Source organism: Ornithodoros turicata, chromosome 2 (assembly GCF_037126465.1).
Source record: "Ornithodoros turicata isolate Travis chromosome 2, ASM3712646v1, whole genome shotgun sequence".
Classification (NCBI taxonomy): domain Eukaryota; kingdom Metazoa; phylum Arthropoda; class Arachnida; order Ixodida; family Argasidae; genus Ornithodoros; species Ornithodoros turicata.
Genome location: NC_088202.1, coordinates 10,783,977 through 10,811,391, shown reverse-complemented (window position 1 = coordinate 10,811,391; position 27,415 = coordinate 10,783,977). Strand labels below are relative to the sequence as shown.

Genomic DNA, 27,415 nt, shown 5'->3' with positions numbered 1-27,415 from the left:
GATGAGGACGGTGCCCAGAAGAAGAACAGTCTCTGTTCGAAATATCGGCGGCTTCTGTCCTGAGGCAACTCCCTTCCTACAGCTGGAACTCTAGGCTCTCAACACGACTTGGTCCATCTGCCGTCCGGAGCTCTGTAAGAAATCTTACGAAAACGACAAAAGAGCGCACACACAAGCCCAAAGGTTGTTGCGCGTGTTTTGAATGTCGTTCATTCGATGTTAAGTCGGGTGCTTAGCCGGTCTATTGGTCGGCTCTCCCCGACGAACTCGTGCACCCTCACCGCATCCCCATCCTTCATCCTCCTCTATCCTCTATCCGTCCGTCCTTTCTTTGTGTTTTGTTTTGTTTTGTGTTCTCTTTTTTGTTCGTGAACTTCTGTGTGGTCAACAACGGCGAGCCTATCCTGCCATTACAGCTCCCCCCCCCCCTTGATTTGTCGGCACCACCCAGGAAAGACCAGGAAAAACCCCAGGCAGCACAGCCGACACCGGTATTCGAACCGGGCGACTGAGAGGTACCCGGGTTCGAATCCCAGTGCCGGCTATGCTACTTGGGGTTTTTCCTGGGTTCTCCTCAGACGCTTTCAGACGTATGTCGGTACAGTTCCCTTAGAAGTCGGCCCAGGATGCATATTCCCCCAGGACGTTAGTCGTGACGTTGCCCATCTTTGTGAGGCCGACAATGGCGAGCCCTTTCACCAGCACCACTAATACATTATCGTCCATCGCCTACTTGTCTCTTATTCGTAACCTCTAAGACTTCATGAAAATATTGCACCCGTGAGAAATGCAGGTACCATAATACAGGTTCAAACTGAAGTTCAAGTTGATACATTTGTATGGAGATGGCACGACACATGGCCTACTTGGATTGTCTAGAGGATTAGTGTTACCGAATTTATACAATACTAAGAACTCAAAATAGTTGTGTCATCTTGTTCTTTTTATTCCTTTTCAATCAATCATTTTTATCTTTATTACCATTCCTTCATGGAGTACATTCATACACATAAGATACAACTGAAAGAACCAGAAGGAGAATCCCCCCTCCAGTTAAAGGTTCCGTCGAGAAAAGTACCTACATATCAATAAAGCACTACAACCTACAATACAATAAGACCAAAACGAAACAAAACCAAACAAATACCCGTACATGGTAGTGACGGCATCCCATGAGTGCGGTATGATTACGCAGTGGGTTGTCAGCAGTACCTTCCCTATTTAAGAAGACATCAAGATGTAAATATTTCGAACGCGAACGTCGAACATCACTCATTCTCGTCGTTCAGCCTCCTCTCCCAACGGCTACGACCCCAGGCGGAGGGTCTGACAGGAAACGGCACGCGAAACGTACTATGCGGCCGACCTGCTTCTACGATGATGAGGGAAGCAAACGCAAATTTGCGAGTCTGCGACGTAGCTGTGAGCACGCCCCTGACCATTTTTAGGCCTTCCACTCGGCGCAGGCGAAGACGGGGCAATGGCGAGCTTGCGAAGCTAAGTTGTGGCAAGGAACGCGTCCCTGGAAGCATATTTTACAACTGGCTGTTTTTTATGTTGAACACGACTAAACCTCGTTTACATGAAACTGACAGGAGCGGGTTGAGTTGACTAGCGGGCTGAGTCGAACACGACCCGATGCTGTTTACACAAGAGGCGATCGTGGCGGCCCGTGGACGACAACGACAACTCCTTTACACACGCCTCCTCAAGCGAGTCAACCTGTCTTCTGACGTCAGGTTGTCTCGACTTGCCGCGGCGCGGGTTCAACACGACCCGACAGCGTCTTCATGAGCGAGTCGATCCCGACAATCAAACTCGACCAGCTCCAGTTGAGTTCATATTAACTAACAGCAGCAATCAAAGTACGTACGCTAACTTGGTTACGCACCATTCACTATTATATCTCGACGTGTTGAAGAAAAAATGTGAAAGAAAGTTCGCAGAAACTCGAAAGGCAGACGTTGAAGTAAGGCGGGGACCATCAACGTCGAACAGCACGAAGTTTGATCGGCTTGCGCAGCTCACGGACAAGGGAACCAGACTTGAGTTCCATGTGATCCTGCGTCCATCGAACCGCATGGCATGCAATTATCTTTCTGTTGAATTCACCAGTGAGTAATCAATAGCCCTGAATCCTACAGAAAAAATATAACTATACCCTGTTACATGAGGACATGCTTCCTTTAGGGTGACGACGGAATTTGATACAGCGCAAGACTTCAAAAGGCGGTGACGCAGAAAACGGGATTTGGGGTGACAGGTGCGAAATTTTAGTAAAAAATGCACATTCGATTTTTCCCGTTGCACCCAATCCGATACCTCTCGTTATTTGCAATGTTCTGTTTTTTTTTAAATGCGTTCTTACGCGCGCACATATTTATATGACACAATCATGTGCTACATCGTGAGTACACGACGTCCTCCCGTAATGCTCACGCTTCTCTCGTTACTAGTAGAAACAACAGTAGTGTAGAGATGCTCAAGAAAGAAATGTGCTTACTATGGTTTCGCTGCATCGCTCAAACTTGACCTTCTGGTAGATGCAAACCGTGAAAATCTTCAACTGTATCATTGCTTGACGAATTCCGACGCAGTTTCGTGGACCAGCTCCAAAGGGCATGAATGTGAAGGGGCGAATAGTGTCTTTGTTTTCCGGGAGAAATCTGCAAATTAGCCAAGCTCCCGTGTAATGCTGTAATGGAGCAAAATATTCTCGAACGCAGACTCAGAAACCAGTATCGGCAATTTCTCATGCTGTCCAGGGTGTGCAAGATATTCTAGAAGGAATCGTTGCCGGTACTCTATATGGAGTCTGCTTTTCGTTCTTTTTTTTTTTTTTTTTTTTGTATAGCGAGCTTTCTTACAATAGCCGCACCACGTGCACAGCCACCCACAGTCACGTCACCACATCCGCAGGACCTCACACTCGTGTGAGTGACGAGACGTGCTTGTGGAGACGCTGTGGTAGATAGAAAGTAAGGTAGACCGAGAGTGGCTCATTTTGTTGCTTTCCCTCGAATTTCGAGATTTCATGGAGTGACATTTTTGTATGCCATTACATTCCGTCCACATTAGATCGTAATCAAATGGAACTAAGTCCAGAAACTTAACGGGCTGGACCATGCGGTTGTAATCATAATAGAGAGGTTTAGATAATCGTAACCGTCCTGCAATTCCGGCTCCGTAACTTTAGGCAGCCAATCAGAGCGCAGCCCGCTGAGTCCCAGGCTGATGGTCTTCGACATGGCCTTCGTTGTGCCATAGCTACCGCATGCGACCAACCCGGTACGATTCTGGGTCGCATTGCTGATTAAGGATTCTACTTCTGATGGAAATATTGCGAACAACGAATATTCTTCTTTTGGAATCACGCTCCTCACATCCATTCTTAATTCGGTATTTGGTCACACTGGCCACTGACCAGTATCCCTCAGATCAGCAGGGAATGGCTTGGCCGAAAGGGTATCAGGGACATTAGGCACTTCGAACTAAACCCGAGACAAGGAATACAGACATATTCATAAAAGACAAGACAAGACACACAAATGAGAATATGTCTGTACTCCTTGTCCCGGGTTTAGTTCGCAGTCATGCACCAGCGTGTCAGCACCATTTCGTGTTTGTCGATCACATTAGGCACTGCCTGGCTTTGCAGTGATTCAGAAGCCCCCTACACTACCGTATCCGCCCCCCTCCCCTTATGTTTTGGCGACACCACCTGCCTTCCTTTCCTGCGCACCACCTACAGGTGGGGTCTTTGGTTTTTCAGCTTCAGACATGCGTCAGCGATGATACACAACACTGTTACGATGTAATTGTAATAATGACCCATGACCCCCATACTTTTTTCCAACTCGGACGGAATCATAGTCGGCTATAGGAGCGTGTTGGGAAGTGTGAGCGTCAAGTTCCGTTTTTAAAGTGTAGACTAGCTGTACACTCTAAATATTTTCACACCTTTAAAGGTGTAAAATTGGTGTATTCTCATGTAGTACACCTATTTTACACCCTAGAATCTTGGCCTGAAAATTTTCGAGGGTGTAACTATGGTGAATTACACCCTTTTAAGAGACATTGTCAGGAGTGTGTGATGAGGGTGCAACAGAGGGTGTATTTGGAGGTGGGACGGGCTCCATTACACAGGCTAAATGTATTCCTGTTCCTGTGCAGTGTTGGAGTGCTTGTGGTACTCAGAACTTAAGCAAGTTGTGATATAAAGACCAAATGCACAGTCACTCAACATTTGGTACACTGTCATCTAACCCCTCAAGGTTAGATGACTGGAAAATATAAAATTACTACTATGTGATAAAGCTGTATTAAGTGATACGTTTGAATACCTGCACGCCTACGTAATGTAGGATATGTATGCTGCATGGCATAATGTCAACCTAATAAAAGCATAACTACTCAGTTCTTGTGATTGTGTCTGATATGTATGATGCCCGCATATACCCACATCAATCACCTATAACATGTGTGTGCTGTGCAACATGTGTCTGCAATGTCCTATTTTTGCTTCACACAGGGTACAGCTGAGTAGTATACCTGGAAAGTATTACAAGTTCAGTGTGAGAAAAGTATATTCTTGACTTTTTAAAGAATATTTTGGGCATGGCTGTGATCGAAGAGTGATGGCAAGATAGCCACAATGACACTCCAAACTACCAAGCATGTGCCGTCTGTAAAAACTAGAAACACTATATTTTCGCAGTGAAGCTGTAATAATTTCCAGCTGCCTATTCTATGGTCTGCAGGTTACCTTACACCCTTCCATACAATTACACCCTTGATTTCTTGATGGTGTTCCGTTACACCTTAAAAGGTGTGCGTCATGCACATGTTCTTTTACACCCTTTAAGGTGTAAAATTATTTAGAGTGATACGGGTGTACGGGTGAGTGTAAGTCTGTTTTACCTTTCAGGCTTGAATTTCAGGGGTTCATCGTAGAAATCAGGATCCATGTGGATTGCATGAATAGGAATGTGAATCGCGTTCCCAGGATGGAGTTCTATCCCTTGCAGCGTCGTTTTCTTCGTACAGTGCCTCATCAGGCTGGAAAATAAAACGTAATATTGTTGTACATCATCTGCCCCTCACCAGCTACGTAACTAAAATTTTGTGAAAACTGCTAATTTCGCTTCATTTGTCTCAATATCGACAGAGGCGCATCTACACTGTTAAAACAGAACTTCACCACATGACACCAAACCGAAATAGCCCACTATCATTCCGAATGATATCATTATGTGTCCTGATTTGTCCAAAACAGGGACATGCGTAATGTGTCCCAGATAGGCGCCTCCTCCAATTTTCAACTAATCAGGACACAGAATGATATAATTCGGAATTATGGTTGGCTAGGAGAGTGCAATGCGGTGAGGTTATCTTATAACAGCGTAGGGTGGGGCAAGTGGGGGTACTTGGCTTGGGCGCCACTTGAGCAGGGGGCACTTAAGTAGGAAATGAAATTAAAAGAGTGAGCTGCCACAGACGATGAGAACCGTAGGAGCAGAGAGGTTGTACGTTGTAGAGTGGATGTAGAGAGGAGAGACGTTGTAGGGCAGGCAGAGAGAAAGGTGCAACCTGAAGACATGAAACCTAGTGTACCGGACTCTCTCAAACAGACACCAGCCCTCAGGCAAGAAGTGATTGAACGCTGCGACATTGGACTTGTGGAGCTTGGTGAGCGTACTATGGGAAAGCAATGCAGGTTCCAGTGCACCAGTGCAATTGCAATTTTCATCTCCAGTTGTGAGATATGATTTTGCAGGTTACTGCTAAATCTCATTTGAAGGCCTCCATTGGGTCAAAACAGACTCTGAAATCGTGCTTCCTTGAGTGTAAAAAGATGTCTCGGCGAATTTGACGCAGTGAAAGCTGGTTTGTAAATTCCTTATAGTGCCTTTAGTCATTTTTAATATTTTTTAAGTAACTTGCATTATCAACTTTACTATTTACAAGTTTTACTCTATTGGTTACCTCATGATATGTTCGTCATCTTATTAATTGGCGCCAGACGCTGCGACAGGAGCACCATTTTACTTGTTATCGGCAGCATTCTCCCTAGATACCACACCGTACATCGACAGTCATAGTCAAACAGTGTTTAATTTTGCATCTGCCGCTCTACCACACACGGTCATGTTCTGTGACGTCTGCAGTGTGGACGCAACCAAGACCAGCGCTCGTGGCATAGCGGTTAGGGTGATCGCTTTCCACGCCGAGACTGGGAGGTGACGCGGGCTCGAATCCCCACACTGGCTATTAGGTTTTCTGGCAGACTTTCCAAACGAATGTCGGCACCCCCCTGAAGTCGTCCCAGGACGCATACTAAGCCCCTGTTCCCAACTCCTTCCTGCTGTCCTCTCTCCATCTGTCCACGTCGGTACACAGTTCAGAGTCACAGTTGCTTCGCGGCACTCATAGCTGGGCGAACTCACTCATGAGGGCCCTCATGAGTGCCCCTCACCCTCACCTCACGGCTTTGAGGTGAGGGTGAGTGCGGGCAAGCCCGCGATCAGGCCATCCGTGAGTGCACTCATGAGGTTCTTACCCTGATGGGGTCTCCTGTGTGTGCACTCATGAGGTCTTACCCTCACGAAACCTCCTGTGAGTGCACTCATGAGGTTTTGCCCCTCATGAGACCTCCTGTGAGTGCACTCATGAGGTTTTGCCCCTCATGAAACCTCCTGTGAGTGCACTCATGAGGTTTTGCCCCTCATGAGACCTCCTGTGAGTGCACTCATGAGGTCTGAGGGGCGCCAGGTCTGTGTGAGTGAAGTCACTGGTGAGGCCTGAGGGGTGTGAGGTCAGTGTGAGTGCATTCAGAAATGAGGTTAAATGACGCTTACGAGACGTGGGCAAATTATGAAGGCACTAGTGACGTGGTTCCAGCGATCCAGCTACCGGCAGGGTGCACTTTAAAGGGCTGGTGTTCCCGTTTTTAGCAATTTCGTCTACGTCGCGCTGGGAACACAGCCAAGCGTCCTGAACTGATGGATTACTTGGTGATATGGTTCCAGCGACCCAACTACACGCAGTGTGCACTTTAAAGGGCTGATGTGTCCGCTTTTAGGAATTTCGTCTACGTCGCGCTGGAAACACAGCCAAGCGTCCTGAGCTGACGGATTAGTTGGTGATGTGGTTCCATCTACCCACGTCCACGCAGTGTGCACTTTAAAGGGCTGGTCTGCCCGTTTTTAGCAGTTTCGTATATGTCGCGCTGGAAACAGAGCAAAGCGTTTTGGCTGACTGATTACTTGGTGACGTGGTTCCAGCGACCACTACACGCAGTGTGCACTTTAAAGGGCTGGTGTGCCCGTTTTTAGCAATTTCGTCTATGCCGCGCTGGGAACAGAGCAAAGCGTCCTGAGCTGACCGATTACTTGGTGATATGGTTCCATCGACCCACCTACACGCAGTGTGCACTTTAAAGGGCTGGTCTGCCCGTTTTTAGCAGTTTCGTATATGTCGCGCTGGGAACACAGCAAAGCGTCTTGGCTGACTGATTACTTGGTGACATGGTTCCAGCCACCCAATTATACCGGCAGGGTGCACTTTAAAGGGCTGGGGTGCACGTTTTGAGCAATTTCGTCCACGTCGAGCTGAGAACACAGCCACGTGTCCTGAGTTGACTGATGACTTGGCGATATGGTTCCAGCGACCCAACTCCAGGCATGGTGCACTTTAAAGGGCTCGTGTGCACGTTTTTAGCAATTTCATCTACGTCGCGCTAGGAGCACAACAAAGCCTTTTGAGCTGACTGATTACTTCATGATATGGTTCCAGAGACCCAGCTACTGCCAGGGTGCACTTTAAAGGGCTGGTGTGCCCATTTTTAGCAATTTCATCTACGTCGCTCTGGGAACACAGCCACGCGTCCCGAGCTGACTAATTACTTGGTGATATGGTTCCAGCGACCCAACTACAGGCAGGGCGCACTTTAAAGGGCTCGTGTGCACGTTTTTAGCAATTTCGTCTATATCGCGCTGGGAACACAGCAAAGCGTCCTGATTTGACTGATGACTTTTGTGATATGGGTCCAGTGACCCAACTACAGGCAGGGTGCACGTTAAAGGGCTGATGTGCACGTTTTTAGCAATTTCGTCTACGTCGCGCTGGGAACACAGCCAATTGTCCTGGGCATTGTTGTGTTCCCAGCGCAACATAGACGAAATTGCTAAAAACCGGCACACCTGTCCTTTAAAGTGCACGCTCTCGGTAGTTGGGTCGCTGGAACCATATCACGAAGTACCGTATTTTCACGCGTATTAGCCGCGGCTTATGCGCAATTTATTTTTTTCGCGGACGCTCTGCGGCTTATCCGTGGGTGCGGCTTATCTGGTGACTATTTTTCCCTGGTACTTTCCCCATACCCCGGGTTAAACGAAAGGGCCGACAGTGCCTCATGTTTTTCGGAACAGGACCGCCCTGCCAGTGCACGAACAATACCGAACAGGGGCGGGTCCACTCCACATTCGAGTGGACGAACACGTCAATCCACGAAAAACACGCAACAAGGGCACAATCCGATCTTAGTAGAACACTAGAACTGACCTCCTTTGTTATACATCATGCCGACACCGGAATGTGGACAGGGTTTATGGCCTTCCCTACGGTCTCCTTTGTCGGCAGACCCACAGGAAGGGTTCAATACACCTGATATCGGGATAAAACGTGGTCAGCTAACGTCAGTTCTCATTTGACGAGAGCAGCAGCATTCGTGGACACGGGCACGGCAGTTTGAGGTGAGGCATGGCTCCAACGCTGAGGCACAGCCACGACAGCGGCTTCAAAGTAAAAGTCGTCGACTTCGCGGGCAAGTACGGGAACAGGGCAGCTGGCAGGGAGTACGGCGCTGACAAGCGTTGAGCGTCTCTGTTGATTTTGTATGTGCATCACTGGTTTAGCGCACAAAGCAGTCGCGTCGTATTACCCGCGGCTTATCTGCGAGTGCGGCTTATCTGCAAAAACATTTTCAAAATGTATCTAAAAACGAGTCCTGCGGCTTATCTGCGGTGCGGCTAATACGCGTGAAAATACGGTAATCAGTCAGCTCAGCAGGCTTTGCTTAGCGCGAAGTAGACGAAATTGCTAAAAACGGGCACACCAGCTTTTTAAAGTGCACCCAGCCTGTATATGGGTCGATGGAACCATATCGCCAAGTAATCAGTCGGCTCAGGACGATTTGCTGTGTTCCCAGCTCGACGTAGACGAAATTGCTACAAACGGGCACACCAGCGCCTTCAAAGTGCACCCTGCCGGTCGTTGGGTTGCTGGAACCATATCACGAAGTAATCAGTCAGCTCTGTAGACTTTGTTCTGTTCCCAGCGCGATGTACGCGAAATTCCTAATAACGGGCACACCAGCCCTTTAAAGTGCACCCTGCCTGTAGTTCGCTCACTGGAACCATATCACCAAGTAATCAGTCAGCTCAGGACGCTTTGCGGCCCGTGACTTCACTCACAGAGACTTGGCGCCCCTCAGACCTCATGATCGAGTGCACTCACAGGAGGTCTCATGAGGGGCACAACCTCATGAGTGCACTCACAGGAGACCTTATGAGGATAAGACCCTCAGGGCTTGCGTTTGTGAGTGCCGTGAGGGTGAGGGCGAGTGAGGGCCTGTGCTCGTGAGGGTGGTGAGGGTGAGGGCGAGTGAGGGCATGTGCCCGTGAGGGCCGTGAGGGTGAGGGCGAGTAAGGGCATGTACCCATGAGGGCCTTGAGGGTGAGGGCGAGTGACGGCATGAGCCCGTGAGGGCCGTGAGGGTGAGGGCGAGTGAGGGCATGAACCGGTGAGGGCGGTGAGGGTGAGGGCGAGTGAGGGCATGAGCCCGTGAGGACCGTGAGGGTGAGGGCGAGTGAGGGCATGAGCCCGTGAGGGCGGTGAGGGTGAGGGCGAGCGAGGGCATGAGCCCGTGAGGGCCGTGAGGGTGAGGGCGAGTGAGGTTTCACCAAAATGCCCACCTATGGCGGCACTAACACAGAATTTAAAAAAAAAACATAAACCGACAAGTGACACTACACCTGTTAGTGAAGGAAGTGGTGTTAATTATCAAGTTGTTCGCCCTTCCGGACGCAAACGCAACGATACACCTTCTGGGAAAGTCACGAATTTTATATAGATTATATACCTTTTCGTGATCGTTTGCTGTCACTCATTCTTTGCTTCTTGTCAGTGATGCCTCCTCAAAACACTTTGCGAAAGCAAGGGTCATTTCTGCGGTAACGACTGTTCTAGTGACGACAGAAGTGGACCTGGGAATTCTGGAGATCACTGGAATATCTGCTAATGAGTTACGTTCGTGATATACGACAACACTGCTGCCATATCACGCGATGCACGCCGCATGATAATACTTCGACTCGCGAACGAAGAAAAGAAGGCAGCTTCACTTCTCATTGCTCCTCGCAGTAAGTTACCATCCTAAACTGCAAAGCGCATCACTGGCACAGGAGGTGCCCGGGTTCGAATCCCGGTGCCGGCTCTGCTGCCTGGGGCTTTGCCTGGGTTTTCCTCAGACGCTGGCAGACATATGTCGGCACAGTTCCCTTAAAAAGTCGGTCCAGGACGCACATTCCCCCATAGCGTTAGTCGTGACGTGGCCTACCTCTGTGAGACCGACAACGGCGAGCTCTTTCATTAACAGCACCACCACCACCTGGCTGTATAGTTGTCAGTGCGTGGCATATCGATATTGTGGTTACCATATGAGTGGTTAGCGTGCTGGCCATGCCACGTCGAGAGTAGTAGGTATACCCGGGTTCGAATCTGGGTGCCGATCGACTGTGCTGTCTGCGATTTTCCTCAGACGCTGGCAGACATTTGCCGGCACAGTTCCCTTAGAAACCTGCCGAGGACGCATATTCCGCCAGAGCGTTAGTCATGACGTGGCCCACATCTGTGAGGCCGACTACGGCGAGCTCTTTCAACAGTCCACCACATCGATGGTGTGTGCACTGTGTAGGACATGGTTAAGTGAAGTCTCCAGCTGCCCCCTATCGTCCACACGCCGTTGTGGAAACGCTGCATGCGGTTGGATTTGGGCGTATCTCGACAGCATCGCTTGTCGCCCAAAAAACGTCGCATGTCGGTTGGGCCTCAATGTCGGGTACTTTGGCATCGTCTACTAGCAATGCCCGATTGAGCACGATCTCTCTTCGTGGTTCAGGTTCAGGGAATCGGTTTTAACACAGGGCAGGTATCCTAACTATAAGACACCATAAACGAGAGACTAGACAAACAGTCTGCGCGACATTGCCGACGGGGGACCGTTCCGTCACGGGCTAGAAATTTCAGACCATCATGTCCCACACAGCGCACTTGATGCGCGTTCGTGTGGCAAATGTTATTCCTTTTTTAGAAAAATAATTACAACGCGCAAAACAATAGGAAAAATAAAAAATGAAGCGAAGCGGCCTAAATGTCGTTATAATATTACGAATTACTTCAATTATCAGTTTAAAAATTACGAGTCTAACAGGTGACGGATATCACTAAGGACTATACGCCCTTATAACCGAACGATGGACAGCAATAGGACCGAACTGTGTTGACAAAATGATCTACAAAACACAGAGAAGTTGCGTTCACTATGACATCCATGCAACTGTGGAAAGAGCCCCGCCCCCCCGCCCCCAACATACACACACAGGCACAGTGCGTCCACTGATCTCGCATGTCTTCGAGAATGCTAACTTTGTCTGATAAAGAACTGTGTTTTCCACAAGGTGTGTCCTCTGCGTTGTCCACAATCACATAGCAAACCCTAAAAATACATACAGCCAATATTCCACATGAGATGACCCATGGTGTGTACCAAGTTTCACCCCACGTTGTGTACTTTTGCTTTCCAACGAAGTTATATCAAAACACATTTGAGCGCCATCATGTCCCTCCTACGTAAATGTTCCTTACAATGCGTCCGGGGTGTAAACGCGGAGCGTTTCATTGATCACAGCTTCCAAGTACTCCAAGAACTGCAACTTCTCGTAAGTCACTTCTTCCTGCACAGATCGCGAAACACAGGTCACTGTACACTTTCACATACATTGTGTCGTACGCTGATTCACTTTAATTTCATTGAGTATGACCAATAAACAAAGTCAATAACAATCATTGTTGTGGGTAGCGCCACTTCGGGAGACAATTCCTATTAAAGTATAGTTACGGCACTTTCTTACTCATTATCAATTACTTCATGGTAGACATTGTAGACATAATTGTTCCACGTGACGCACTTAATGAACGCAGATTACTGAGCGCGCTGCCTTTGAGGACGATGACATTTGAGAAATATCGATCATTGACATGTATGTAAAATTATATGTAACAGAATGTATGGCAGAATGAATGAGATGAACAAAGCATGACAACAACAACAATAAATGAAGGAGACGTGATGATGACATGGGATGTTGCCCCAGAAGCATGACAGAAAGTACGGCATTTAACAGAAGTATGTAACATGATATATATTATAAGCATACTTTTCCGACGACACGGTCGATCTCTTCAATCACTTTTTCTTGATATTCTGGATACAGCGCCAGTGCGTAGAACATGCAGAAGAGAGCCGAGGCCACGGTGTCATTTCCGCCGATGAGCAGAATAAACACTTGAGCCACAACGTCGTCCGTGGAGAGGTCTAGAACAAAATGCCGTGTACACATGTATCATATTTGTGTTGCGTTTTTGATCGGCAGCTCGCACAATTTTATTTAGTTCCACTCATTATGCGAGAATTGCTTCATAACTAGACGGCGCGTGCCGTAGACAGTCATTCATAATTGGAGGTGTCATTCTGCAACCCTTACAGGTCACAACAACAACAACAACAATAAATGATGTAAAAGTGATGATGACATGGGATGTTTCCCCGTGGTACCCACAGCACCCTACCCCACTTCAAAGAGGTTAATATGAGAGTATTAATTAATGGTGAGCGGTAAGCGAAGACAGGTCGGAGTTTTGTTTCGCGCTCTTCGAGGAGGCCAGTAGCTTGCACAACGCCAACATGGAGCGAAGGGATCAACACTGATGCGCAGGGGAGCTCCATGGGCCAAAGATTTTGGACACGTTGAGTGGTCTGTGGTGTGTGGTCAACGCCAACTTGAGCAGTTGGCGTTGAAGCACCCGCCTTTCATACGTGTACCGGTCGGAGTCCTCGATGATATGGGGAATCGTAGCTACGGTGTTCCAAGCTGTGCACAGCGCCGTGTTACTTAACCCAGCTTACAGGGACAGTCCGGAAAAACCGGAAGTTGATTTTTTCCAACTGCCACGGAGGCTTACATGCTGGGTGGAAAGTTTCAGCTCACAAAATGGCGTGGTTTTCGAGATATCGAATAAAAAATACTCCTCTGAAGACATCCGGTTTCGTTTTTCTCCCTCGCATACTCCTTGCCCCAAGGATCCTCTATGTACGTCAGCCGTCACGTGAGCATGACGTCCCCAATGGACAAAGTGGAGCGGAGGACTGCGCCGTTGCTGGGAATGCAGAGAGGGGTTCTTGTCTATGAGTGTACTGAACAGAAGGCTACGTCGTGATACCTGTGTTTACATTAACGCTACTCTGCTTTTTGGTCTACATAACGTGTGATTGCTACTCAAAAACATCATAATGGACAAATGCTAGCACGCAACAATCAACTATCGAGCAAACCGGCATGCGCAAGTCACGTGCGCTCACGAGGGCTCGCTGCGGCCTTTACTCAGGACCAACTGCGGCATAGAAAAAAGTCGATTATAAATCGTGCGATACGATTTCTTCTGAAATATTTTGCACAGTTGTTGTGAGGAGTATTAGAAATCATAAGGCGATGTTTCCCAGACCTATGTTTTCGACCGGGCTGTCACTTTAAGCCAGAACACAGGGGTGAAGGCGGCGTTGACCTATCAATTCATCAGAAATACCCCTAAAGGTACCACATAGAGTTAATAAACCGACCCGGGAATAGTCCTTGCATACCACGGAAGTCTACAGTTGATGTCCCTGACCTCAGCCAGGGGGACATCACGGTAGCCGTTGTCTGCGATATTGAGCGGGCTTACGACACCATGAGCCACACACGTTTGCTGTCTTCACCGTATGAAACGCAAATCCGTGTCTACCTGGTCACGAAATGGTATGGCATATAGCCCTTTGTTGAGGACTATTTTTTTTTATACCTGTAAGCGGGGTATAAAATAATACCTAAGAAGGGCTAAGTTATTGAGCAGGCGATCTATACCTCTAAAGGTATAGATTTTTCTCTGAGTGTATGGTTATGCACTGAAACATTCAATAACCGCGGACGTCTGCCCACGTAAATGACACCACATGTATCTCATAAGTAGAGTTTGTGGTTTTCGGCATTTGCCGAAAAATGCCGGAAAAACACACCCCGAATGATTTGATTAAAATTCGGAATATTCCGAAAAAATCCGAATATGTAGTACCATGCCAGCTGCCCTCCTTTGAATGAGAAAGGGAAATCCCACTGGAATGCCCCACTTGTGGACCGTAGGTCGAGCTTTACATTAGAGAGTTTGAGTGCATTGTACGCTATCGCCTTTGCGCACATCAAGGATAGTGTTGGTGGTCCAACGCACGCGCAAAACGTGAGAGTTTCGCGCAGTGCGCAGAACCACCACGCTATTCTTTACGTACGCTCACGCGATAGCGTATACGATGTACTATAGAACTCACTATTTTCTCCGGACGGCGTTACGTTACGTCGGACGGCGTTAACGGCGCCCATATTTCGTTGTGCTTCATTGCTTATAGAAGTATGCCCTAGTTGCGAGGTCAGTTATCGCGAGGGAATGTTCCGAATTGCTAAACAGTTCTGTGGCGAATATCACAACGTGCAACAAAGTAACGGAGAATGTTGTTGACGATGCCGGTCGAACTGTGTTTTTTTGGCTGTTCATGTGAGCCACGGGGGCTTGTCAACCAGTTCATGTTATTTATGGGGCGCTGCACCTGCACCCCTCGCTGGAACGTCCCCGAATGGGTCAGTGTAACCCGATACCCAAAGCAACGTCTTCCGAGAGGCGCATCTGGTCACTGTTTCTTGTGCCTCTGTCTCTCCCTTCTTTTTGTAAATAAAATAGTCGTCTCTTTTCAAAGCTACGAAGTGGTCGTGTGTTTTCTGGTCTCTGCTAAGTCCGGGCGCCCCCGACGTTTGAGTTCGACGGACTTACATTTTTATCAGAAGTGGGATAAGGACTGACTAGACTGATGAGCAGGTGAACATTTTCATCAATTTTGACTCATCTGGACTTTAGCCCGTAAGCACCGAAGGTAGACAATGCCGAGATCGCAACGAAGACGCCCTCAGGGATCGAAAACTAACGGCACCGAAGATAACGTTACGACCAGCGATGAACACCAGCAGCAATCTGGTTTAAGCGACGAAGACGGCTCGTCAACGATTATCGAAGCTCACGACGGCAACGACGTTCCAGCAAAAACGATGACTGAGGTGGAAAAACTTATCAAGTATATGCAAGAACGTGACGAAGTTCGTGACAAGATGTTCTACGACTTAATCTCATCGAAGAGGTCCGATGGTCAAGCCCCTTCTGCACGCATCATGCCGGATATCTCCAAGGAGGTCCATGTGTTCGACGGCGCCGGTGACGAGAAGCAAGCAGAAGAGTGGCTAGAGACATTTAAGCAGCTGTCCATCCAGTGCCAATGGACTGAGCCTATGAGGCTAACCGTGGTACAGACAAAGTTAAAGGGACCTGCAGCAACGTGGTATCGCAGTAAGTCAAAGGAATGTGACACGTGGGAACATTTTGAGTACCATTTTAGGAATATATTTGTGCCTGTTACTAATCCTGTAACTAAGTACGAAAAAATGCGCAACAGAGTTCAAGTTAAGGGCGAATCAGTGCTTGATTATTTTATGGATAAGATGCATCTCTGTAAACGCTGTGAGCTAAAGGACGACGAAACGAAGGAAATGATCCTTCTAGGTATTGCCGACAGGTCAGCGTACCAAATGCATATGCCTAAACATCACAACTCATTAGAACAGCTACTGCATGATCTAAAGCGTCACGTCCGATTGGAGAAAGAAAGAAATGACATGTTTGGCAGAGGAACTCAAAAACCAACGCCCGAAAACAAGAAGAATGTCAGTATCAATGCAGCTGAAAATTCAATCCAGACTCGTAAAGGAGGAATGTGGGCCCCTGCAAAGGACTCGCAGGGCAACCAAAAATGTTTCAATTGCGACGAATACGCTAATCACATAGCTAAGGATTGCCCCAAAGAGAAGAGGATAAAGTACTGCACGACATGTAACAAGTATGGTCACGGAAAACGAGAGTGCAAGTCGCGAAGTGAGAAAGCGACGAAAGAATCCCTCTGCGTCGGCGACAATGGACCCAACAAATACGTAAAACAAGCCGTCATCAACGACGAAATATTGGTGACATCATTTATTGATCAAGGTAGTGCCGTAAGCATGATTACAGTTTCCGCAGCAGCGAAATGTGGGCTGACAATTTTCGATGTCGCCGAGAAGGATGCGCTGTACGGACTCGCGCAAAAAAAAACTATGCCAGTTGGAAGGACTGTCATTAAGATATGCATCGACGACGTCACAGCTGAAGTCCCAGCCTATGTTGTGAACGATAATGTCATTCATTACGATGTACTCGTGGGACGAACGCTGATCGATCTTGACAACGTTGTCATGATTAAAGCGAAGAATTCCATGAAACTAATCGACAGTCGTAAGGACGGCCCCTTTAAGGATTTCACATTGGATGATAGTGAAATTAAATATTCTCTGGTGAACGAAGGCTCTATTACATCATCGCTAAACTCCGTGCAGTTGATCAACGTAAAGGCCGAAGGCAGCCATAATTCAGGGACTGTTAAGCTTAACCTCCACGAGCATCATATCGGATGTCTGCTTGAGCTACGAGATGGAAGGACGCAAATACCGATCATACACAGAAGCCCTGGTGAAATAACAACAAAGAAGAACTTTTCATTCGGTAAAGCGGTGAAGGTGGATCAAGTTTCCACGCACGCTGGCGTATTCAACGACTTTGACGAAAGCACGACACAGGAGCAGGGCGTAGAACAAGTTCACGATGTTTCTCCAGTCCTCATAGTCGAAGATACCGTAAGTGAGCGACGTACCACGGAACTCGAAGTTCAATGCGGGCCGACGGTAACACAAGAACAGAACAGACATCTGATCACATCGCTGACCTCTTCCCCAGATGGTTTTACATTTGACATCCACGAACTCAGAAAAGGAAAGATGGCTGGAATGAAAATCGAAGAACTTGATGGTTCTAAGCCAGTCTACAGCAAACCATACAGAGCAACGCACGACGAAAGAGAGCACATGCGTGCCATATTCTACATGAATGCCGCAAAGGCTAATATACCTAGATTTGGACGAAGGTTTCAACAAAAACATACAAATGATCCGCCAAGAAGCAACAAGAACGACAAAGCAACAACAAGAAAAGCAATCTCGACACTACAACTTACGAAGATCAAAAGCCCCAAGATACGAAATTGGCGATATAGTCGCAGTGCGAAGACTACCCGTAAGCGGCGGAAAGCCAACCAAGGTCCAACCAAAGTATCGTGGTCCCTTGGTTATCGAAGCAGTGCTACCTAACGACACGTGTCGCATCACTCGTATATGAGCGGACAAAAAGGGAGCCGTTATATAGCTCTACGGTGCATGCCGACTCAAGCTATGGAGTTCGCACTCAAGAAATGACGATGGTGATGACGACATACACTCGGATTCCGTGTAAACGAAAATGTGTAACGTACTGCATTTTACCACGTATGTTCAATTGATATTGAAGTGTTTTATTTTTGGCGTTATGTTTTCAATGCTGTTCAATGTTTCAATGCCCTTCAATGATTGATGTACCTATACCTACCATGTATTTAAGAGCATAACTGTTATGTGTTTTAAGTGTTCTCATTCAGCAATGTGTAAGTCTACGTTTTGCTATGATGGAAATTTCGAGGACGAAATTTTATAAGGATGGCCGAATGTGGCGAATATCACAACGTGTAACAAAGTAACGGAGAATGTTGTTGACGATGCCGGTCGAACTGTGTTTTTTTGGCTGTTCATGTGAGCCACGGGGGCTTGTCAACCAGTTCATGTTATTTATGGGGCGCTGCACCTGCACCCCTCGCTGGAACGTCCCCGAATGGGTCAGTGTAACCCGATACCCAAAGCAACGTCTTCCGAGAGGCGCATCTGGTCACTGTTTCTTGTGCCTCTGTCTCTCCCTTCTTTTTGTAAATAAAATAGTCGTCTCTTTTCAAAGCTACGAAGTGGTCGTGTGTTTTCTGGTCTCTGCTAAGTCCGGGCGCCCCCGACGTTTGAGTTCGACGGACTTACAGTTCCAAAAGCCGATCACTGACTCCCTAGCCTTCTATTCCGACATTTTACTCCTTGAACTCTTCCGGCTACGCCCGTCCAATAAGGACTTAGACTCACCCTTGTTACCGTTTCTGAGGTCCATTAAAACACGGTCAAGCCAGCAAGATCTTCGTGTGGAATTCAATTCCCCATTCAGGGCGGAATATAGCTGCCGAAAGAACCCAACTGTTACTGAATCATACAAATGCCGAGAAACATTCCCCGAATTAGCTTTAAAGAAAATGCCGAAAACCACAAATCCTACTCATAAGTAGAGCACGGACTTGCATGCAAAAGCGCTTTTTATATATATGATTTCGTATCTGGCTGACTAAAAAACGCTTTTCCTCTTGATTTAGGACAGATTAGAAAGGATTCTACGCTTCTGTGGTACATGTTTTGTACGCTATGACATATTTCGGTATGAAATGCATGAATAGTACTACACGATTTGTCATATTTTCAGATGGTCAGCAAAGGAAAGCACCAGCGTAGCCAGAGTTTCAGGAAGGCTTGGGTCCTCTCTCGAAATTCCGGCATGAGTCGAAGATATTCGATGTTTCGGCGGTTTTCAACCCCTTTCTTGGATGTTCCACTGCACTGAATAGATTCAGCATCGAAGTAACGCTAAGCGCGCAATACCGACAGACGTCCGAGATATAACGTAAACAACGGGAGTTAGCTGAGGTAGGCTACATTTGAGGGGAACACGTAAGGCTCCAAACGCCGAAGAATCAATGAAATCTGAGAAATTGATTTTTGAAAGCTATGAAATTTTTTTGCCGAGTTGTTTGATGTCCGAGACATTTTGTTTTAGTGGCGCATCGGGGCTCGCGCCCCCATCTAAACATCGGAGTGTGAACGCTACGCATGCACAGCTGACAGTCCGTACTTAGCCAATTTTTTTTACCGCTACGAAAGCGGGCAGCATATACGCAAAGACCAAAGACCTGTTGCAAAGACCAAACCGAAGCCTTCAGCTGAATGATTATTAAAACTTTGTTTCACAAATAATATTTCTTGTGTGCTCCTGAACGAAGCGGCATTACCGTGTGATCCCTGATAAAATGCTCAAATTTTGTGAAATACGCACTCTATGTAGAACTTTCACGCCGGGAACAATTACCTTTTCTTTATTCCGTGTTAGCGCCGCGAAGCAACTGTGGTTATAATTGGCGTACAGGTGCGGACACATGGAGAGAGGACAGCGGGATGGAGTGGGAGACAGGAGGTTAGTATACGTCCTGGCCCGCCTACCAGGGGAACTGTGCCGACATTCATTTGGAAAGTCCTCGGAAAACCCAGGGAATCCTCAAACAGCATAGCCGGTGGCAGAATTCGAACCCACCACCTCGTAGTCTTCAGCACGACCTAGGCTACCACCGACGAGCGAGACGCCTTAAAGGAGCAATGAGGTGACATTTAACATCGGTCGAAGTCCTGCCTCGTCTGTCAAGCTGTCCACCAGGAGTCATCATGTAAAACATTTTCGCTCTGCGGTGCGTTATAGCTGTGCAATCGAATTTACAAAAAAAACGGTCGGAGAAAGCAGCTGCGGACGGCCGACACGATGCTCTCGTGACGTGAAGAACCTCCGTGCCTCGTTTGCGCACGCGCCGCTTATATGCGCTTGCGCTGTGCCGCTGTACGGCACTGGTCACGTGAGGGTAGTAGCATACATCACGACGTCCTCTCGTTTTGCGATGCACTCTTTTCACGAGGAGAAGGATTTTTCAAATGTGTGCAGAAAAGACCCTCGCGCTCGCTCTGTAGGTCACCTGCGCGCATCGTTCTTTCGGAGGAGCTCATTTTATTCATTGGAGAACACTGTGCACCCAAAAACTAAACACATTTTGGAGGTCACCTCCGTATTCCTTTAACCCGCTCGCCCATGCCTCTGGAAATAATGAAGAACATGGCATATAACGACGCTTTGTTCCGGAGTTTTCGGATATATGCAGCCTGTGTTTTTTTTTTCTTTTTAGTCTTTACAGAATTTTTATAAAAGCTATAAGAGCAACATAGATGTCGTTTTTGCAGTTGAGTTCTACGGCCAGGGGGACATCCTCTCGAAGAAACTGTACAACTACAAAATGACTAATCACCTAAATTTAATTAATTAACTGTTTAATTAGAGGACTTCGGGCACAAGCGAGATAGCAGATTGAGATACTGTCCTAGTTGCAAGTCATTTAACAAATCCTGAAACACGCACGTGCGTTAAAATATCCATCTCATAATTTCGATACGCAAATGAGCCGAAACCGAAACCGCGGCGAATGGGAACGCAGGGAGCACAGCGCTCATTCACGTCACAGGGCCACGTGATTTAGAGCGATGGAGATTATTGGAGTAGGCGCCGCCCAGCTCGTCAGATAAACCGCTTCCCGGCCCACGTAAGCCTCCGCCGGCGTAGATGATGCGCTCTTGAGGAGCGCTTTTTCGGTTTCGGCTCATTTGCATACCGAAATTCCGCTATGGGTATTTCACGGCATGCGCTCTTGATTTTTAAAAGATAGAGTGGATTTCAACGAGGATCGTCTCACGTTCTGTTATCTTGCTTGTGCTCGTAATCCCCATATTAAAAGTTAATTAATGAATATTAAGTAATTAGTCGTCTTGTACAGGCTGGGACAAAAGTTTACGGAACACGGCAGTGCCGTATTTTTTCATCGGAGCGGGCCACTGCTAGCTATTAGGAAGAGATCAAATAAGAAACGGGTGATAGGCTATTCTATCCATCTTTCAGTATAGGTGCATTCTTTTCGCTTGCACCTCCTGCACCAGATCTGAACTGGGTTATTTGCGTGCTGCACTTTCCTGTTGAAAAGAAAGGCATTACTCATAAAGTTCCTTTCAGCTGGAAAGTGCAGCTCCCGAAAACCCGTCTTGCGTGGAATCCAAGGTAGTGCAGTCCAGTGCAAGTGAAAAGAATGCGCTTTATGTGTCTGCTCCTGTTTGCTGCTTGGGTGTCGCCCCCATAGCGAAATGCGACATCCCTGTGTTCCGTAAACTTTTGTCCCAAGCTGTACTTGCATACTCTCTTCCAGAGGAGGCCCGCCTGACAGTAGAACTCAATTGCAAAAACAATTACAGTGATGGTGATGCGATAAAGAGAAAATGCTGCTTTCATAGCTTTCTTTATAAAAATTCTGTAAAGGCTAAAAACACACACACACACACCCTATATGGTGCATAGTTGCATAACTGAAGCCAACCTCTCCGTATGTTACCTTTGCATATCCCACCACATAGCTGCATGTATATTTCAGTGCAATTTATTCGCATGTATATGGATTTGAGTGCGTATTTATCCGCGCTCTGCTCATAATTATCTAGGCGACTATGTGCTCAGTCTGACGGAGGTGCTACCACACTCCTCGAACAAGGTCCCTCGATATCTTGGTCCGCTCACAGAGAGACTCAAATTGCTTGAACCCTCCTCGGTAGCTCAGTCGGTAACGTGTGGGCTTGCTGAGCTGAAGATCGCGGGTTCAAACCCGACTGTAGCAATGTGGGGACGTCAACGTTGCTTCCAGCACCGTGTGCCGGAGATTTCCGCCGCATGTTAAAAGAAACCCAGGTGGTCGACATGCGCAGTCCTACGCTGCGGCACGTGCAACACGTCTGCCATACTATAGGCAGACAAATGTTACCTGTAACATCACGGCTCATGAATTCCGTGTGCAGGTTGACGCCGAACATGATAAGACCGAAAAGCTCCGTAATCGTTGATTTCATCTTCGTCTTACAAAAAAGGAGACATTAGTGAGTTTTAGTATACCGTTGATAAAGTTATCGTCTCTATCGGAAACCAATCGCACTGGTGCGTGACTCAGAATCTTATCCACTGATTGGTTCCGGTTGATACGATGAGACGCAAGCCACGTTATCAACGGTCTGCTAAAACTCTATTGAATTCGCCATCCGGCATGACGTAATCGTATTTCCTCACCGTAGACTTAATTTCTCTTTCCGTCTTTCTTTCTTTCTTTTTTTTTGTTTTTGTGTGTGTGTGCTAGCACTTACGTTTTCCCGTGGTTAGGTTTTCAGACGACCCTCCATCCTCACCGGTCGTGGCCTCGGGCACCACTGCGTCCAGCAACAGTTGGAGCTGATCGTTGACTTTCTGCGAAATCGAGTGTACACATATAATCAAACAACTCAGTGGAAAACGGGCGAAAAGACACCAGCGACTATTAGCAGGTCGTAAGGTGTTCACGATAACGTTTCCGAAAACATAAGCCAATGGCAGTGTTTCCTTTAAGCGGGAGACATCACATTGCTGATCTTGGATTTGATAATTTCCCTTGTCGTATCATTTTACTTTCGTAGAGTTCTTCCGATGTACTAAAGCTCGCTATTACAGCAGCAGAATTGCTGTGGCGCATATGTTGCAATATCGCAGTTTCGATCTCGCGTTTCCCAGTAGAAGGCTTGCACGGTACAAAATTGCCGCCTGAAGATGACGATGCAACCCTTTTTTCTTGGTTGTGTCTGCCAGAAAAGATGTTCTGAACAGACAACCGAAGTGTAATGTTCAGCAAGCGAACGGTTGTCTCGCCAGAGTAACGAAGCTCCACAGTTATACGAAGCTGATACACCTGGCGAGTGTCGAGCAGAGAAACTTAACCCACGAACCGCTGGTGCCCGATTACGTCACAGACGACTTGATCGCTCACCTATTGGCACGCTTATGATAGGCTGGCGCTCCTTTTTGCGACCGGTGTGCAACCCCAACGTAAGGGCGTACTCATGTCCACTGGAGTCACTATGATGACGCCACTGGTAATGGGTACCTCCTTACGTTGGTGTTGGGGGGGTACGCAAAGAGCTCCTGCACGAGGAGAGGCGTACCCTAAGTGTACGTCTCACCTGGTGCAGGAGCTCTTTGCGTTACCCCCCAATAATGGATCCCTTTCCATACCAGAGGGCACGCGACACATAACAATATAATCCCAGAAGAAAAAAAAAATCACGTGCTCGCAGAGGGCGCCTCATGTCGCCGCAGAGAAAGAAAGAAAGAAAGTGACCGTGATACCGGTGTTGCGCGTCGGGATCCGGAAAGAGTGCATCCGCAAAGAACGTCCCCGAAAAAAATGTCCCTGGGAAAGGAGGTACGAGTAGTCCCCTGGGTGGCACTACCCGGTGCGATCCAACAGAGCCGTTTATTTATCTCTAGTAAGCATGTGTCCGACAAACTCCGATGTTTTCATTCTGGAATATGTGTCTGTTGTGGCCCGTGGTTACTGATCTGTTTCGAACGTACCAGACGCATGTGTGTCGCAAATGACGCTGTTTGTTAGAATGTTTTGTGTGCTCCATAAGGGCGGAGAATGACCCACCGCATCATCATCCCATTTATGTGTCTGCGTGTGTTAGTGTGCTCCTGTGGTGCACTCGGGTTGCTAAAAACAAATTTAAGTTTGAGAAAAATCTGGCTTTACACAAACGAGAAACATATTACTTGGCAGGGTGTTTATCGAATTGAACCGGGATTTACGGAAAACGTTATAATTGGAAATAGGTAGGTGCATGGTTCGGCATACACAGGGTGTTCAAAATTAAGCTTTCACGAGCGCTCCGCAAACACAGCGATGACAGGAAACCGGATGATAACTTTACGCTACTTGCGTAAGAAACAAGGTGCTGAAAATTATGTAGCACCTGTTTCTTACTCAAGGAACAGAAAAATAGCACCAGTTTTTTTTTTTTTTTTGTTCGCCTATTTATAAAGTGCTAGTGAAAGCTTAATTTTGAACACCCTTTATACCCTGTGTTCTGGGGATGAGTGAACCTGAGTTCGAGGCAACTCGTTACTGTAACTAAGTTCCTTTTTTTTGGTAACTTGTAACTTAACCCCATGCGCCGTGATAACTTTCAGAGGCACTCGTTTCTTTTTCAGGTAACTTTGCCAAAGTAACTTAAGTTAAGTTGCAAGTTACTTTTAATTCGCTTTTCACTCACGTCCACGTATTTTCTTGCTTTCTCTCCGGTTCCTTCATGCCATTTTTGGCCATTTTGTGTTATTCAGTCAATGACAGTATTCTATTCAGGAAGTAAGAACCGCTGCCATTGAAATAAATCTGAACCATTGTGCGCACACAGTATGCAAAGCGTTCGAATAGACCTCTATCAGAGAAACATCATCATGACGTTGGTAGACAGAATGAAATTGAAGCAAATCGGTAGGAGAGGGCTGGGTTCCACGAACAGGCACTTGTTCGCTGCCTCCTATTGAAAAGTAGGACTGAAGGTGGCGTTCCTTTCAGGGACCATCGTAATCCCCTCAAGACCGTGGTTTTCGGCCGCGACCTTGTTCACCTCTAGGCTCTAGCTTCGAGCGTAGTTCAACGTCACCAAATTTGTAGCCCTGTCTAACACTATGACGTCATTTGTTTACAATCAGGAAGAGGTATATTGTTGGACATAAACGAAAACGATCTAAGCGTGTTGCACTCCTCTGCAGGCAACTCAAGGTCTAACTCAACTGTTCACGCGCGCTGCGCCCGCCATTGTGTCCGAAGTAACTTGGAAGTAACTCGTTCTTTTTTAAAGTAACTCAGTAACTGCGAGTTACATTTCAGGCTGAAGAACTTCGTCGTTAACTTAGTTACATTTCTCACACGGTAACTTAACTCGTAACGAGTTCTTTTTGACGGGTAACTTCTCAATCTATGGAGTGAACAACAATAAAGGGACGTCTAAAAGAAACGGCAAACCGTGTTATGGCTCACGCATCGAGCATGAAACAATCACACGAATAGTTTCTCTTTCATGGGACCTCTGGTTATGGTCTCCATGTGTGGAATGCGCACAACGCTACCGTGGACACAGAACAAACAACCGCTGGGCAACATCATATACTGTTACGACTCATCTCGCCATCTTGGCTACCTTGTTTCCACCGGGACGCCATTTCGCCAAAACACAGATGCCCACTCATGTCCGTCACAAAAGGAGAAATCGAGAGCGTCTTCCACGAAGTGCCCAAGGCTGCGACCTCTTTCCCAGGCTCCGAGGATACTTAAGCGGACGCGCTGACCCACTGTATTCAGATCCCTATTTTGTATATATCCCGAAATACACTATCTCTTCGACCTGTTTTCCCTTCGTCCGTCTGCCTCTCCGTATTGCCCCAGGATGTTGGGATTCCGGTCTCGCTACCAAACGGCGGTTCGCAACAACTGGTGACCAGCGGCGGGATAAGGTCCACGGTTTCAGGATGCAACGGGTAAGCGGTTTCACCTTATTGTCATTTAGCCAGGAGTAGGTTTTGTGTAAATTCAAATTATTCCGGGGGTTCCCTCTGTGTGTATTAGCTGGGATTTTGCATTGTACCAAGAGGGTGGGCCAGCACGGTATTGTGAGCACGGGACTTGCATCATGGATTTGGCGCGCGTGTTACGGGCAGATTTATTCTACGTGTGCAAAGAATTTGGGATCCCCATAGGCAGCACGGCAAGGAAGGCTCAGGTCATACAGGCGATCGTTGATGCCGAACTTGAGGAAGATGAGATTAAGGAAACCCTCAAGGCATTAGAAGCGAAACGGCATGAGGAGGAAGAACGGGAAAAGCAAAAGAGGGAATCTGAGGCGCTCGAACTGGAGAGGGCGAAACTGGAACAGATTAAACAAACTCAGACGTTCGAGCTGGAAAAACTGAAGTTAGAACTCGAGCTTCGAAGGGACGCTTCGAACCCTTCTGAGAACCGCCAGTCAGTCTCCAGAACGGAGAACTTAGACATGTCTAGACTCTTGCAACCTTTCAAACTTGGTCAAGACATAGGACTCTTTCTAGTCAACTTTGAGAGGGCATGCGAAAGAGAGGGGTACGCGAAGGAGACATGGCCAGCTCGTTTAGTAACGGTTATCCCGTGCGAAGCAGCGGACAGTGTGGCTCGCCTCTCTGCAGAGGACGCGAAAAACTATGAAAAAGTAAAGCAGAGCTTACTCAAGCGTTTTCGTCTTTCCGCAGAGGCGTTCAGGTTAAGATTCCGCGATGGTACGGGAAGGAACGTAAGCAGCTTTGCCGAACGTGCGTTCGACATTAAAGCAAACCTGCGCGAGTGGCTAAAAAGTGCAGAAGCTTTCGGGGATGCGGACAAAACGGTAGAAGTAATTGCATTAGAGCAATTCTTTCAGGAAATACCCGAAGCAATCAAAAACTGGGTGCGAGATAAGACCGGCATAGCGACAATAGAAGCAGTCGCAGACCTCGCCGATGAGTATATCTCATTGAGAGGTATGGACGCGAAGGAAGCCAAGACGCCCACGAGACAAAGCAGGCCAATTCCTAAGAACGGGCACAAACGGGAACAAAAGGAACGCGTCGACGACGAAAACCCCCACAATGGTCAGTCGAAAGGGGACCATAAAAGAAAAGAAGGGCGGGAGGACCGTCAAAAAGCGAAAGCGTTCGAAAAGAGGCAACCGGTCGTGTGCCACAGGTGTAATGAAACGGGGCACATAGCTGTCGGTTGCAGAAACCCGGGTGTTGCGATGGCATACCAGAGTGACAGCGATAGCGAGGAAGATCTAATGAAGCCGTACTTGTACCAGATGGAAGTAAACGGACAACAGTGCACCGTGTTACGGGATAGTGGGGTGACGCTAGATCTAGTTCATCCTTCATTCGTATCGCCAGAGAATTATCTGAGCAAATGCGTATGGATTCGGCAAGTGATGCAGGAAGAGACAATAGCCTATGTCTACCAGTAGCCGAAGTAACTCTAAAGGGCCCATTCGGAGAACTCCACACGGAGGCGGCAGTGAGTGACAAGCTACCACAGAGATACTTGTACTTGCTCTCTAATCGAACAGCACACTTGCTGCGCAAGTCGGGTATGAAATTGGAAGCGGAAACCATTTGCGCATTGACTAGAGCGAAGGCGCGAGAGTTACAAGCACTGAAAGATGCTGACGACGCAAAAGAGCAGGAAGCCGCGAGCAAGAGAGGTAGAAATAATGTCCGTGAAAATTCGCCCCCTCTAAGCAGT

At 47.5% G+C, this 27,415-nt stretch overlaps 1 protein-coding gene across 2 annotated transcripts in view; it reads right to left on the bottom strand.

The window, feature by feature from the left end:
* Positions 1-924: 924 nt before the first annotated feature.
* LOC135385187 (cytochrome P450 3A24-like) overlaps positions 925-27,415 on the bottom strand; it is a 126,347-nt gene continuing 99,856 nt past the window's right edge. For both annotated transcript variants that reach the window (XM_064614382.1, XM_064614383.1), the window contains 6 exons: positions 22,446-22,545; positions 12,498-12,655; positions 11,926-12,014; positions 4,921-5,058; positions 2,504-2,666; positions 925-2,062 (listed from right to left, as the gene is read on the bottom strand). In XM_064614382.1, coding sequence (XP_064470452.1) covers positions 1,985-2,062; positions 2,504-2,666; positions 4,921-5,058; positions 11,926-12,014; positions 12,498-12,655; positions 22,446-22,545 — 726 coding nt within the window. In that variant the 3' untranslated portion in view covers positions 925-1,984. The remainder of the gene's footprint in view (positions 2,063-2,503; positions 2,667-4,920; positions 5,059-11,925; positions 12,015-12,497; positions 12,656-22,445; positions 22,546-27,415) is intronic.